Raw genomic sequence first — 15,255 nt, 5'->3', positions numbered from 1 at the left:
GATTTAAGTGCAAAAGAAATGCTCACTTTCTAAAAGTGGCATTTCTAGAATAGTAATATTAAATCCGACTTCACCAGTCAGCAGGATTTTGTATTACCATTCTGGCCATACTAAATATGACGTTCCTGCTCCTTTCAGATCAGCAGCTGCCACTTCAACAATGTATGAGGGCAGCCCCAATGTTAGCCTATGAAGGGAGCAGGCCTCACAGTAGTGTAAAAACGAATTTAGAAGTTTTACACTACCAGGACATATAACTACACAGGTACATGTCCTGCCTTTTACCCACACAGCACCCTGCTCTAGGGGTTACATAGGGCACACATTAGGGGTGACTTATATGTAGAAAAAGGGGAGTTCTAGGCTTGGCAAGTACTTTTAAATGCCAAGTCGAAGTGGCAGCGAAACTGCACACACAGGCCTTGCAATGGCAGGCCTGAGACAAGGTTATGGGGGCTACTTAAGTGGGTGGCACACCCAGTGCTGCAGGCCCACTAGTAGCATTTAATCTACAGGCCCTAGGCACATGTAGTGCACATTACTTGGGACTTATAAGTAAATTAAATAGTCCAATCAGGTATGATCCAAAGTTACCATGTTTAAAAAGGGAGAGAGCATATGCACTTTAGCACTGGTTAGCAGTGGTAAAGTGTGCAGAGTATAAAAGCCAGCAAAACAGGGTCCAAAAAGTGGAGGGAGGCAGGCAAAAAGTTAGGGGTGACCGCCCTAAGGCATGTCAGGTCTAACAGAAACCATCCCTTAACACTCACAAGGGACAGGTGATGGGGCACCTGAGAAAGTCCCTCCTGTGCCTATCAGGGGGTACTTTGCTGCCCTGGAGACTTCCCTGAGCTTGCTGGATGGCAAATTGAGGGTTGGCCAACCAGGGAGGAATTATGTAAGGTGCCTAAAGAGAGCTCTTGGGGCCTCAAGCAGAGGTCAAGGTAGAAGGTGATACCTTTGGAGAGCACTATATATATTGGGAGAATTACTTCCTGAATAGTGCGCCTAAGATTCCTGTACCTGGGGCTGTGCGTGTGCTGGTGGTTCCCCAGTGTTTCAGGGCCTTCCTACTGGGGTCTGCCAATGACATTTCCCTGGAAGGAAATCTAGGGCAAGAAAAGTCCTTTGCACCTGAGCCTACAGGGTAGGACACTGCTGACTTGAGAGATCTGCTTAAGTTTTCTGAATATCAGGTTGAGGGTAGGCCAACCAGGGAGGAATTCTGCAAAGCCCAGAAAGGGTGCCCTGGTCTAGAGGCCTTGAGTTGGCAAGCTGAAGCCCAGGCAGCAAGCAACCACTTTGGAGATCAACTTATCTACTGGGAGAATTACCTGTGAGCCTATGGTTCCTGGACCTGAGGCAGCCCATGCGCTGATGGTCCCCCAGTGTTGTAGGGCTTTCCTACCGGGTTTGGCTCATGACCTACCTTTGGAATGGCATCTTAGACAGGACAAGACACCTGGGGCAGGGCAAGTCCCACACTTCTATTGTCTCCTGACGACGACAGCCTCAGATACATTCTGTAGGTCTTGTCCCAACTGCTGGGCCAGTGGGAAAACAGGTAGACAGTTTAAGTCTCCTCTGATTCCGTTGCTTTCCGTTGGGATCCCCTTTGAGGGGGTAGGCATCAACATTAGTAGACCCTTGGACCCCAAAACTACCTTAGGCAACAGGTTCATCCTGATTTTCATGGCCATGCCACTAGGTACACAGAGGCCACCCCTCTGAGACTGGTGACTGCACCTGTAGTGGCCTGAGCCCTGATGGGGATGTTTACCTGTGTGGGGTTCCCAAAGAACTGGTGTTTGACAGAGGCACCAAATTAATGTACATGAAGTCATGTGAGATGAGTGTGAGGTAGCCTATAGGTTCTCCACACCTTATCACTTCCAAACCAATGGGCTTGTTGAGAGATACAGATTATGGGCCTGTCTGAGCCCATGAGGCAGAAGTGAGATGTCCTTTTATGATGCCTTCAATTTGCCTACAGAGAGGTCCCTCAGAAGGGGGTTTAGTTTAGCTCATTTGAGCCCTCCTACACTTGCTATGTTAGGGGACATCTCAGCTGTGTTAGATGATGAGTGGGATCATGGTCCCAGGAAATCCCCTTAGGATGTAGTCAGCCACATGCTGGCTCCCTGCAGCTAGATACAGCCCTTCTGGAAGAAGGCTAAGGAGAATCTTCAGGTCAGTCAAGAGGTAATGAAACTCTGGTACGACCAGAATACCACCTTGGAGGAGATTAGGCGTGGCCAGAAAGTGTGAGTCATGGAGCCTGTGGAGCCCAGAGCCCTCTAAGATCGATGGGCAGGACCCTATTACATGAAATAGCAGCGGGGGAGAGCACCTATCTGATGGATGTCAGAACCCCTACAAATCCCTAAGGGTTCTCCACATCAAATGCTTCAAGCCACACTTTTAGAGGTCTAAGGCCACCATGCTACTGGTGACAGATAATGGGGTGAAAGAGGAGAACACTTCTCCATGACCTTCTAGTTTCAAAGGAGCATGACTAGTAAGTAGAGGGTTTTGACTGTCCCCTTATTCTAACTTCAGAACAGCAGAGAGAATTTCACCAACTATTGGGTCAGCGTGCCTCACTGTTCTCCCTCGCCCCTTGGTTTACACACCTGTGTACCCATGATATAGATATAGGAGACAGGATGGCTGTTAAAAGCAGAATTTACAGGCCGTCGGACAAGCTTAGAACTAGTATCAAGGAGAAAGTCTCCAACATGCTAGCACTAGGAAGGATTGAAGCCTCCGACAATGCATGTTCCTGCCCAGTCGTGCTGTGCTCAAGGCTGACTTACTGGGCACCACCCAAGAACTTAGGTTCTTTATGAACTACAGAGTATTCAATTCTGTCACTATGACTGATACTCACCCCATCCCCAGTGCTGATGAGCTCATCAACAGGCTGGGGGATGCTATGTTCCTCAGCACCTTTGATCTTACATCAGGGTACTTACAGATTGGTCTGACTTAGAGGCCCAAAGAGAGGTCAGCATTTTGACCCCAGAGAGCCACTTCCAATTTCAGGTGATACCCTTTGGTTTAAAGAATTTCCCTTCCATCTTCTAGTGGTTGGAGAACAAGCTAGAAAGATGGCATTCTGTGCCCTTTACCTATATGACATATAAGTAATCAAGTACATCTAGGATGAACACCTATACCACCTCCAGGAGTTGCTTCAGGTCCTGCAGCAGGCGGGCCTGAATATCAAGGCCAGTAAGCGCCAGATAGGGCAGGGTACCATGGTGTATCTGGGATACATGGTGGGCAGGAGCAAGGTGCAGCCCTTCCAGGCCAAGATTGAGACTATCCTGGCATGGCAGCCTGTGAAAACACAGACTAAGATGAAGGCATTCTTGGCTCTCATTGGATATTACAGGAAGCTGTTTAAGGGATACGGCACCATTTTTGCCTTCCTAACTAGGCTAACTTCGAAGAATCAGCCCAAAAAGGTGATCTGGACACAGGCCTATCAGAAAGCCTTCGACATCCTCGAGGAGGCCACATGTACGGCACCTGAACTCAAGGCTCCTGACTTCTTCAAGGAATTTATTCTGTAAATGGACACTTCCAAGCATGGCATAGGGTCTGTCCTAGCACCATTAAATGAGGAGGACCTAGACCAACCTGTAGCCTTCATTAGCAGGAGGTTACTTCTCCGGGAACAAAGATGGTGTGCTATTGAGATGGAGACCTTTGCTGTGGTCTGGGCACTGAAAAAGCTGAGCCCATACCTGTTTGGAACTCACTGCCACGTTCGCACAGACCACAGGCACCTCAGATAGCTCATTCAAATGAGGGATGCAAATCCCAAGGTGTTGAGGTCATCCATCTCCCTACAAGGAATGGCCATTATGGTGCAACAGTGTCCCGAGTCAGACCATGCTAATGCTGATGGTCTTTCCAGGTTCTTCTGGCTTAGTGATGAGAACTCCCAGAAAGTTAAGTGGTTCTCCCCACTTTCAGCTGGGGTGTACCTGTTATACCTGTCAGCCTTAGGTTGGTCTTCCCCCAAATCTTTTCCCTACTCCTCCATTTGTGCTGATCTAGTTACTACCTGTATATCAGACCTGTAAATTAAATGCTACCTACTTAAGAAGCCCTTCAAACTAATCTCAAACCTGTCATTGCAGACTGAGGTGCAGTTTTAAGCTGACATTTCAACCTGGCAAAATAAACTTTAGCGAGGCCCAAACCTTCTTTATTAATGCGTAGAAGTCACCCCTAGGATGGGCCCTAAACAGCTCTCAGAGACAGGTGCCATGTATTTGAAAAATTGGAAATGTAATATTTAACTTTTACATGTCCTGGTGATGTAAAACTCTAAAATTAGTTTTTCAATGCTACATGGCCCACCTCTTCCAAAGGCTAACAATGGGCTACCTTACTACTTTTAGGGCCAGATGTACAAAATTCCTGAATTGCGACTCGCAATTTGCGAGTCGCAATTCAGTATCCAGGATGGTGTCCCTGACACCATCTGCGACTCGCAAGGGGGTCGCAAAGGCCCACCTCATTAATATTAATCAGGTGGGTCGCAATTTGCGACCCCCTTACAACTCGCAGCGCTCACAGGGATGGTGGCCTGCTGGAGACAGCAGACCACCATGTCTGTGACTGCTTTTAATTCGCTGTTTGTGACGTGCAAAAACTTTACTACATCTGGGGCCAGATGTAGCAAAGGATTTTACCCATTCTGTGTCTATGGGAAAAAGTGCTCGTACATATGGCCCCTGGCCCTTAATAATTGATAACCAATTGGGGGCAGGTCATCCATGTGCTATTGCTTAAACAGGGAAGCCCATCAATGTATAGATTACTTACTCAGGTGTTTGGATGAAGGGAAGTCATGTTGAACTTGGCTATCAGGGTCATCTCAAACTGTTTTTCAACGTCACCCTCCTGTTTTCAGAACTCATTTTGTTGGCATTTACGGCTCTGCATAGTTTACAGCTGCTAACCAGTGCTAAAGTGCTTGGGCTCTCTCTTTTAAACATGGTAAAATGTGCATGCACCCATTTGGCACATATGATTTACTTGTAAATCATTAGTAAAGTGGCACTTCTACTGGCCAGGGCCTGTAAATCGAATGCAACTAGTGGACTGCAGCACTAATTGTGTCCCCAACTTGCCAAAATCTTAGAAAGTTGCAATTTTTCCCCCAACCATTTAGTGCCTGCAACTTGTATGCTCAGCCACATGACTAGGTGTAGTTGGCAGTTGGTCTTTGTGTATTGCTCCCTGACAGTGAGACAAAGGGGGAATAGGTGTTGGCAGGATGAGCCATCTCTGACTTTGTAGGAGGAGGAACTGTCACCTACCACACTTACATATCACTAAGGCTCTGCCTCAGAGCACTCATACAGCGTTTCACACTAGTGTTTGGTACCACCAGACAAGCTGGGGCCAGGGCGCAACAAAACTTGAGGGGTCCCCCCTTGCAAAACACATGAAGGGGCCACCCCACCCAGGGTTGGCTTTAGCGCTGGTGGTGCCTGGCGCGAAAGTCCTTTTTTTTAGGCCCCACCCCTTCAATGACCTCGCCTCCTTCTCCACTGATTCCCTCTCTACCACTTTCCAACAGCGCCCCTCACCTCTCCATGGTTCCTCTCTGACACACATTTCTTTTTCGAAGCTCTACTCCCAGTTCACTCACAGTTTTTTTATCTGTATGATCCATGTTCTTTGCAGCAGGCACAGTATCCCTCTGGGCTACCTTATGATGTGTAAACAAAATTTGGATCTCTCACCAGCAGTAACCTTAATCACCAGAGTTATATTGACATTTTTATTGTTGCCTGAATACTACTGGATTCACAAGCAATGTTAGTGCTTCTAAACCCAGAAGTTATTTATAAGCACAGCTCCCCCACCAAAGTCAGTGCTCCTGGTCACACGGCCCTAAAGTCAGCAATGCCCCCATGCTGTGGACCCAGTCAAGAGCCCTAAGGCCACAGCCCTGTGCACTTTGCCTGTGGTTTCCATGGGGCTTGGGAGCCCCCTCCCTTGCACCGCAGGGTCTGCGGGGGCTATTGTTACACCACTGCCAGGGGCAGAAAATTCCAAAGTCCTCTGGGGATGGAAACCTCCAGAACCGTTTCCTACTTCAAAGCCAACACCAAATATAAATATTGGACCCTGAGACGCAGCTCTTCAGTGCACTAATGAACTTGTGAATGTTCAGAATGACTGCTGTGATGCTCTGCTACTCTGCTGTCCTACTACCTAAGTAAGAAGGACTGGACCTGCATCTTGAACCCAGGACTATCAGAGTGACACTAAGGGCTAGTTGACTGGCCTCCTGATCAGAGCCTCAGGACAGAAAAAGATCCAACCTCCTTGAATGTAGCACCTGGGCTCCATCTGCTGAGCCCTTACATCTACATCTTCTAAGTGGTGCCACCCCAGTCATGGACCCTCGGACATGGGCCCAAGGGTGCTCCGCCATCTCAGCTGTGAACATTTGGGCAGAACCAACACAGTGTGACACATTGCCTGGAAGGTCCTCATTGGAACAGCCACTGCACGATGAATCTCCAATGCAACCACTCACATAGAAGCCAGCAGCTCCATGGAACTGCTGATGTGTGATGTATTCTCAATGCAGGACTTCCCATCACAAGCCTCCATCAATGGCATCCTTGACGATGATATATGAGGACGCATTGCAAGTCTTGTCAGTGGCTTCATCAGGACTGCCACTACAAAACGCATCCCCGAAGGAGGATCTGGCATCACAGCTTCTTCAGGACCACAGCTACACAGCACATCCTCGACGTGGGATCTTCCAAAGCTAGGCAATGAGGATTTACGGTGCTTTGTTCAATGTGTTGTAGTTTAGCAGCGATTAGATTAAGCATTAGCAGAAGACATCTTGTATTAGTAACTATTGTGAACATTTCGCGGAATCCATTTTGTATTCATGGCAGCCATTTTCTCTGCCACATGCTGCCATGTGCTCACCATGTGCTCTGTCCTACCTTTCTGTTAACTACTCTTCGAAAATCTGCCTAGTGACAAGTTATATTTAGCATCTCCCACTTCGCACATGCTCAGTAAGGTCTGCAGGTGTTAGTCCTTGAAAATTGTTAGCTCTTCCTACCTGTTGACTGTGCATTTCCACATGACCTTATATGTATAGAAGTCTTGCTTCTATAATTGTACCACCTCCTTTTAGCCCCTGCGTGGGTATAAAAGGACCATGCTCTCTCAGTTCAGTGTGATACTTCAAACATTACCGAAGGGTGTTGTTTGAACTGTAGTACCACCTCATGAGGTTAATAAACTTTGGGGGTCATTACGACCTTGCCGCCCGCCAGGCGGTAACCGCCGTGCGGCCGCCAATGCAGCCGCACTCACGCGGCCCCCATTATGACATTCCCGCTGGGCCGGCGGGCTCAAACCAAGTTTGCGTCCGCCGGCCCAGCGGGAATGAGGCCGCAACATAGGAGCCGGCTCCTAATGGAGCCGGCGGTGTTGCGGCCGTGCGACGGGTGCAGTTGCACCTGTCGCGCTTTTCACTGTCTGCTATGCAGACAGTGAAAAGCTGGCCGGGGCCCTGTTAGGGGGCCCCTGCACTGCCCATGCCAGTGGCATGGGCAGTGCAGGGGCCCCCAGAAGCCCCAGGACACCCCTTACTGCCAGCCTCTTCCTGGCGGTGCAAACCGCCAGACACAGGCTGGCGGTAGAGGGGTCATAATCCCCAGGGCAGCGCGGATTATCACCGCCGGGGCTAAAACGGCAGTAAACCGCCGGCCCCGGCGGTGCGACCGTGGCGCTACCGCCGCGGTCGTAATAAGGGCATCCGTACCGCCAGCCTGTTGGCGGTACGGACGCCACATTACCCCTGGCAGTCTCTGACCGCCAGGGTCGTAATGACCACCTTTGTCTTTTATTTCAGTTTCTATGCCAACTTCTTCCTACATGGTCTGAGGACTTTGTGCAGAGAAAGGTGAACCCCTTGCACTAGTCGGCCTTGCTGAGGCTTACTTCAACAAATTGGCGCCCGAACAGGGACTCATCGGTGACTCGGACGCCCAACGGATTGGTCGCGACGAAGGATTGGGATCTCGCTGCGGATGATCAATGCCTGAGAAGACCCGAGTCTTGGCAACCACAGCGTTTTTCCCTTCCTTCTGATTTGACCATCCAGGTGGCGCCGGTCCTCGACTGAGATCCTTTTTGTTCATTCGTCATGCAGTGACCATTTGGTCGATTTTAGAACTTGGCAGTTGGAACCTGGACACCCTGTGATTGGTGAGAGCCGCTTTACGGCACTTGCTGTGGGTTTTGATGCCTTTGTTTGGTAATGCAGTTTAGCACTACTTACTGTGGCTCTCGTGTTTTGGGTGACTAGTCAATTTGTGCCCTTTGAATTGATATATAAATTGCAATTTATATAGGCAGGTAATGAGGAGAATTTTCTCCAATTTAATTTTGATTTAAATGGCACCTTAAGTGCTACTTTGATTATAATATTGCATATTCTGCACTATTTTTGTCATGCCTGTTTTTAGCGCACTTTGTAGGATGTGTTGCTTTTGTAATGGTACCAATTTGAGACTGGAAGAATCGCAACCGGCACCCCCAGAGGGGACGCCAAATAGAGATATGTATGTTAAACATGGTATTTCTTCTATATTGTACAGCACATTATGGAATAAATACACTTGTGTGGATCCTGAGTTTCGTTGGCCTGTGCATGGGTCATTTGATTTGCGAAAGATTGAGTATGTGGAACAATGTATGTGTAAGCAAAAGTCTAGGCAAGATATGTTTGAGTGTGTATGAATGTGGAGAAAGAAGTGTGTGGACGAGTGAAGCGTGAGCAAGCCTTGCTTGAGAAAGAGCAGCGGAAGAATGTATATGTGAAAGCATTGGAAATGAGAAAGAAATAAATAAATGACTTAAAGGAGCTAGAAGAGAAAGAATGTAAATTACAGGTAACTGCCCAATACACCGTTAGGCAACCTTTCTATCCTATCCTTAATAAACCACATGATGATTTTTTGTTACTAGATCGCCCTCCAACTCCGTATGTCGTTCCTTCTGCCCCTCATGAGTTAGCTAAGGTCTCCAGTTCGGAGCAACAGAAGATGCGGGACAGTCGCTTTATGTTGCCTGCTGACTGTTGCTCGTAAAACAATTTGTAGCTCTGTCTCTGCTTCTGAACTTTTAGATAACATGAAAGGGTGTACGGAAAAGGAGCAGCTATATTTTACTGAGGCATTTGGCACAAAAGTTATTGAACAATTTCGAAAATATTCTGATGAGTTAGAGCCCGATGTTGTAGCAGCTGATCATAAGCAAATGCGTGATGGTCTTTTTGTTTTCTCCCAGGTGGCTGATGCAATCAGGCGTTTGGTGAAATTATGTGTTGCAGCAGACCGTTTGCAAGAGGAGAAAAGGGCCGTGGACATAGTTGCACGCACATCTCAGACCGGCGGGGTGCAAGCTTCCATCTTTGGAACAGATAAGATTATGATAGTTCACGCAAAACCAATGCGGGAGGCTGCGCCTTTGTATGTTCCTCCTAAAGGATCGGGTACAAGTGATGATAAAACTTCTGTTGATGCTAAGGGTTATTTTATTTATAATTGGGTGTATACTCCTTGGAATAGGGCAAATGTAATGGCACTTAAAACAGCATTACCTGACCCGCGGAAAAATACAGCCGCCTTTTATAAGGAAGTTGAGGGAGCAATTAGTTCTTGTACTATGACTTTGGACAACTTGATTCTTTTGTTTAGCCTGAAGGTGTGGCTCTCATACAATATGTCGATGATATTTTGTTGGTAGCTGATACCCTTGAGCAATGTGAAAAGTGCACTTTGTCCTTACTTTCTTTTCTTGCTTTACACCATCATAGAGTGTCACGAAAGAAATTGCAATATTGTAGACCAAAGGTAACCTATTTAGGTCACCTTTTGTCTAAGGAGGGCCGTGCACTCACATCAGATCGTATTCAAGCAATTTTAGACACACCAGTACCCTCTACTCAGAAAGATGTTCGTGCATTCCTTGGTCTTACTTCTTTTTGTAGGCAATGGATATTAGGGTTTTCACACATTGTCAAACCTTTGCTAGCACTTTTGACTAAAGATACTCCAATGCCCTCCCATGGACAGATGAATGTGAGACTTCTTTCCGGCTGCTACAACAAGCCCTTTGTTCAGCACCAGTGTTAGGTACTCCAGATTACATGAAGCCTTTTGCACTTTACGTACATGAGAAAGATGGATGTGCATTGTCAGTTTTAGTACAGACACATGGCGGTAAGCAGCGTCCCTTTGCATATTTTTCAGCAGTACTTGATCCTGTCGCTCGAGAGTTGCCTGGGTGTTTTCGTTCAGTTGCGGCAACAGCTGTGTCAATACATCAGAGTGAAGGGATAGTTTTCTCACATAAGCTGTTGGTGTTAATACCCTATGCGGTTGATGCTCTTTTAAATCAAACAAAGACGCAACATTTAACTAGCGCTCGCCTGATAGGCTATGAATTGACATTGCTGGCTCCTCACATTTCACTGAAGAGATGTGCAACACTAAATCCAGCCACTTTGTTGCCATATCCGGTGACTCAGCCTCAGTCACAAGAAACACATGATTGTATATTTCTTACCGAAGAACAGACAAAGGGTCGTGTTGATTTACAAGATACGCCCCTTCCAGATGTAGACGGGGAATTGTGGGTTGATGGGTCTTATTTGAAGTTGCCAGATGGTACGACCTATGTGTGAACATTTATACAGACAGCCGCTATGCTTTTGGAGTGGCTCATGATTTTGGTTTGCTTTGGAAGGAGAGAGGCTTTCTCACATCCCATGGGATGCAGCTAATGCACTGAGAATTAGTGCATAACCTCTTGACTGCATTGACATATCCAAAGAAACTAGCTATTGTGAAATCTAGTGCACACAAGAAAGTGACCGATAAGATAGGGCAAGGTAATGCTCTTGCGGACCACGTAGCACGTGAGACTGCGATGCAGCGAAGTACTACTTCTATGTATGTAGTGAAGTCACAAGCTGAACGTTGGCATAATGCAAGACAAGACGTATTAGATATACAGAAATCTGCTTCTGTGAAAGAACGTGAGCAATGGTCTGAAGAAGGAGAATTGGATGATGAGGGCTGTTGGTGGAATAAGCAGATGGATAAATGGAAATTGCCTATAGCTTTTGTACAACCTATGGTTCAGATGGCCCATGGGCTAGCACATGTTAGAGCTTCAACAATAACGAAGTTGCTTACGCAAGTTTGGGAGCATCCAGAAATGTCCAGTACAGCTAAGAGAGTAGTACAGTCTTGTTTGATCTGTTTACAATACAATCCTGGAAAAGGGACACGTACTCCTGCGGAGGGTTTGCTACACCAACTGCACCTTTTGAAGTTCTACAAATGGATTATATTCAGCTTGAACGCTGCAACAATTTAAAGTATGTCTTGGTGGTGGTATGTGCCTTCAGTAAATGGATAGAGGCGTACCCCACAAAGGATAATACTGCCATTACCACAGCGAAGGTGCTTTTGAAATAATTTTTCCCTAGGTTTGGTGTTTGCAGACTTTTATGGAATGATAACGGACCTCATTTTGTTGGGGAAGTTATTAAGTATGTCCTGAAAGGCTTAGGGATCAAACAGAAGTTCCATGCGGTTTTCCACCCACAATCAGCAGGGTTGGTGGAAAGGTATAATGCTACTTTGAAGCTGAAGTTAGCGAAGATACAGGCTTCCACATCCTTAACTTGGCCGGATGCATTACCATTGGCATTATTGTCTATTAGGTCAGTGCCACACTCTTGACTTGGCCTTAGCCCATACAAAGTGGTTTTCGGAAGGCCAATGAACATTTGGGGAGTTCCTAAGACAAATTCTGTATATGATGTACCTTGTGTCCTGATGAATGATTATTTGGCACAGTTAACCGACAATTTGGTTTCTATTCATCAACAGGTTCGAGAAGCACTTCCTGACAGATCTAAAGGTGAAGGCCATGAACTCCGACCTGGTGACCAGGTGATGATTAAGTCCTTTGAAAGATCAAGCAGCTTGGAACCAAGATGGCGAGGCCCAGAACAGGTGCTCCTTGCGACAAGGACAGCAGTTTGAGTGACGAACCGAAAGAATTGGGTCCATGGTACTCACTGCAAGAGAGTGCTACCTACCTTGGTAGAACCTGCTGTGCTGACCGATCATCGAGAGATTTTGACTACGGAGAAAGGCCGTGCTATATCACCTGACGAATCTGCAGAGGTCTTCCAGGCCCATACGACTTCTGGAGTGTCGCAATATAATTTAAGACCGAGGAAAGAATCTGATTTGTTTTTTTTTAAACTGTTTGAGCTACCGCCCTGGGTTAGTGAAGCGGAGAGCCAATGTGGCAAGGGGGGGGGATCAGCCATGCATTAGAGTAGTGACACCCGTCTTGGCCCGTGGTGAAGAAATCAGCGGCTGCCCAGGGATAAGAGCTCCAACAATTGTTTTTAATTCATTTCTGAAAGGGTCGATTATCACTGTTGCTAAAATGAATAACAAACTGATCATTAGTACTATGGGGTTTGTTGTTGTTTTGGTGGATATAGCAATAATCACCTGGTTTGTTGAAAAGAAGGCTCCTGCTCGTGAGTTTTTTGTTGCCACTACTCCAGTACCAGAGGATCACTATTACTTTACGCTTCCCTATCAGGAGCAGAAGCACCGTCAATCGTACTTCAATAATACTTTCATTCAGATGTTGCATCAAACTCATAATGCTACAAATACTACTAACTGTTGGGTATGTGGAATGATACCTGTGCATAAAAAGAAAGGAGGAACACCTTTCATTCCTCTTCCTTTTTCACAATGGTTCTTGTCAAGCTTGGTACACGCTTTTGTTTGCATCTGGAAAACGTACAGAGAGCGGACTTCTTTTTCGCCTTAATAAAGTATGCTACCAAGACAAAGATGGGTATCCCCAAGCAAAAGGAACTAAATGGGAATGGGAAGAGTATCAACCGGACAATGTTTCAATACCATATGTCTTCACAAATATAAGAGACTTTGACAAGAAAGAACAATTTGTGATTTCTGTTACAAAAACTAAAGCAGATTTATGTACACGTAGCATTGGGCGAATTCCAGTAGGGATAAGCGATTGTACCTTGATTTTAACTATTGAGGGTGTAAATAATAGTAGCTTTACTGCTTCACATAATACATATTTTGTTTGTGGTAACTGTGGATATTACCAACTACCTGTTGGGTGGTTAGGTGTGTGTAATGATTGCAATATTTTTCACATGCTGTATCTGTATTCAGTGTGGTCCAATGTTCTGCTACATGTGTATTACTGCTTGTAGGCCTACCAAAATAAATATTACAGAAATGAAAGCACAACATATGTTAGATAAGGAAATAGCTGAAATGATGAGCATAAATATACGAGATGAATATTTAGATTATCCTAGAAAGACGAATGTCTCAGCTAATGCTGAAAGGGTCGTCTGTTGTAGTTTAGCAGCGATTAGATTAAGCATTAGCAGAAGACATCTTGTATTAGTAACTATTGTGAACATTTCGCGGAATCCATTTTGTATTCATGGCAGCCATTTTCTCTGCCACATGCTGCCATGTGCTCACCATGTGCTCTGTCCTACCTTTCTGTTAACTACTCTTGAAAATCTGCCTAGTGACAAGTCATATTTAGCATCTCCCACTTCGCACATGCTCAGTAAGGTCTGCAGCTGTTAGTCCTTGAAAATTGTTAGCTCTTCCTACCTGTCGACTGTGCATTTCCACATGACCTTATATGTATAGAAGTCTTGCTTCTATAATTGTACCATCTCCTTTTAGCCCCTGTGTGGGTATAAAAGGACCATGCTCTCTCAGTTCAGAGTGCTACTTCAAACATTACCGAAGGGTGCTGTTTGAACTGTAGTACCACCTCATGAGGTTAATAAACTTTGTCTTTTATTTCAGTTTCTGTGCCAACTTCTTCCTACATGGTCTGAGGACTTTGTGCAGAGAAAGGTGAACCCCTTGCACTAGTAGGCCTTGCTGAGGCTTACTTCAACAAATGGACCTAACTCGGTCCCTGTATCCAGCCGCACTCCACCATGGCTGGCCTGAACTTGTGACTTTTTTCCGGTCCAGCATGGCCAGATAACCACAGATGGCAGTTTATGCTTTTAGGCATTATTTTTACCTACATTTTTAGTTGATTAAATGTTACTCTATTTTTCTAAATTGGGGTGGTATATCACTTGTGTTGTAATTTCACTTTTTTACTGCTTCAAGTGCTGCATAAACACTTTACATAGTGTCCCTAAGTGCTTTGTGCAAAGCTAACAGAGGGTTAAGTATAGGTTACTTTGGGGTTGCTTGAGACCTCACCTTGGCAGGAATTGTGGTTGCTGCTCGAGTAAGATTTCACCCCTTCAACCAGTAACCCAATTTCCCTCCATTGTCCTCTGCTGCACCGCCCTCATCTCATACAATTAGTAGATGTGCCTGAATCTGTGGTCACCCGAGGAACAGTGCTGTCCAGTGCAAAGTTTCAAATAAGAAGCAGGAACTATGACTGGGATGGTAATTAGTGGTGTACGAAATTTACATAATTAGTTTTTGTTTAATGACTCAGTTTTTCAACAAAATTAGACGAAATTAGGAAAAAAAAAAAGCAGACATTTGATGCCGTATTTTAGTTCAACATGTGTCATTGTATCCATTTTGGATCGTAAATGTTTGTCACGAGCAGCATATAATTACAAGATGTAACAGTTATAGTGCAATTTTTGGAACGTTGTGTAACAAAAGTAACACAATTGATGTCAGGCTAACTGTGCAGCCACTCAATTGCACATGTCGACCATTTTAAGAATTACCTATTGACTGGGGTAAATGTGTGGCTTAAGTGACTGTGAATTCTAGTGAATGAAGCAATACAGATCGGAAAACAAACTGACAGTAACAATCATGGATGTATAAGATTGCTAAAATTTTTATTGTTAGAGGTCAATTTCCAAGCTACAATTGTGGACTTGTGTGCCACTCATTGTGTCAGTTATCATAAATAGATTATTATGAATGTAGTTCGAAATGTAGTGAGCATGCATACATTTCAGGATTTCTTAATGATTCTAAAGAGACATATAGGCCCATATTTATACTTTTTTAGCACCGTATTTATGTCATTTTTTTTTTATAAAAAAGTGACGCAAATACAAAATATAATTGCATTTTGGAAGTTTGCGCT

General features: G+C 45.4%; 1 protein-coding gene across 1 annotated transcript; it reads left to right on the top strand.

The window, feature by feature from the left end:
• The first annotated feature begins 3,260 nt into the window (after positions 1-3,260).
• LOC138246968 (uncharacterized) lies at positions 3,261-3,578 on the top strand. Its single transcript, XM_069201717.1, has one exon. The coding sequence runs from the start codon at positions 3,261-3,263 to the stop codon at positions 3,576-3,578; it is 318 nt and encodes a 105-aa protein (XP_069057818.1).
• Positions 3,579-15,255: the final 11,677 nt, after the last annotated feature.

Source organism: Pleurodeles waltl, chromosome 7 (assembly GCF_031143425.1).
Source record: "Pleurodeles waltl isolate 20211129_DDA chromosome 7, aPleWal1.hap1.20221129, whole genome shotgun sequence".
In the NCBI taxonomy this organism is placed as follows: domain Eukaryota; kingdom Metazoa; phylum Chordata; class Amphibia; order Caudata; family Salamandridae; genus Pleurodeles; species Pleurodeles waltl.
Note: the sequence above shows the minus strand (reverse complement) of the source record. Positions and strands in the feature narration are given on the sequence as shown.

Excerpts from the sequence above, each read along its gene's own strand:
- LOC138246968 (XM_069201717.1), top strand. The coding sequence starts at position 3,261 with ATGGTGTATCTGGGATACATGGTGGGCAGGAGCAAGGTGCAGCCCTTC.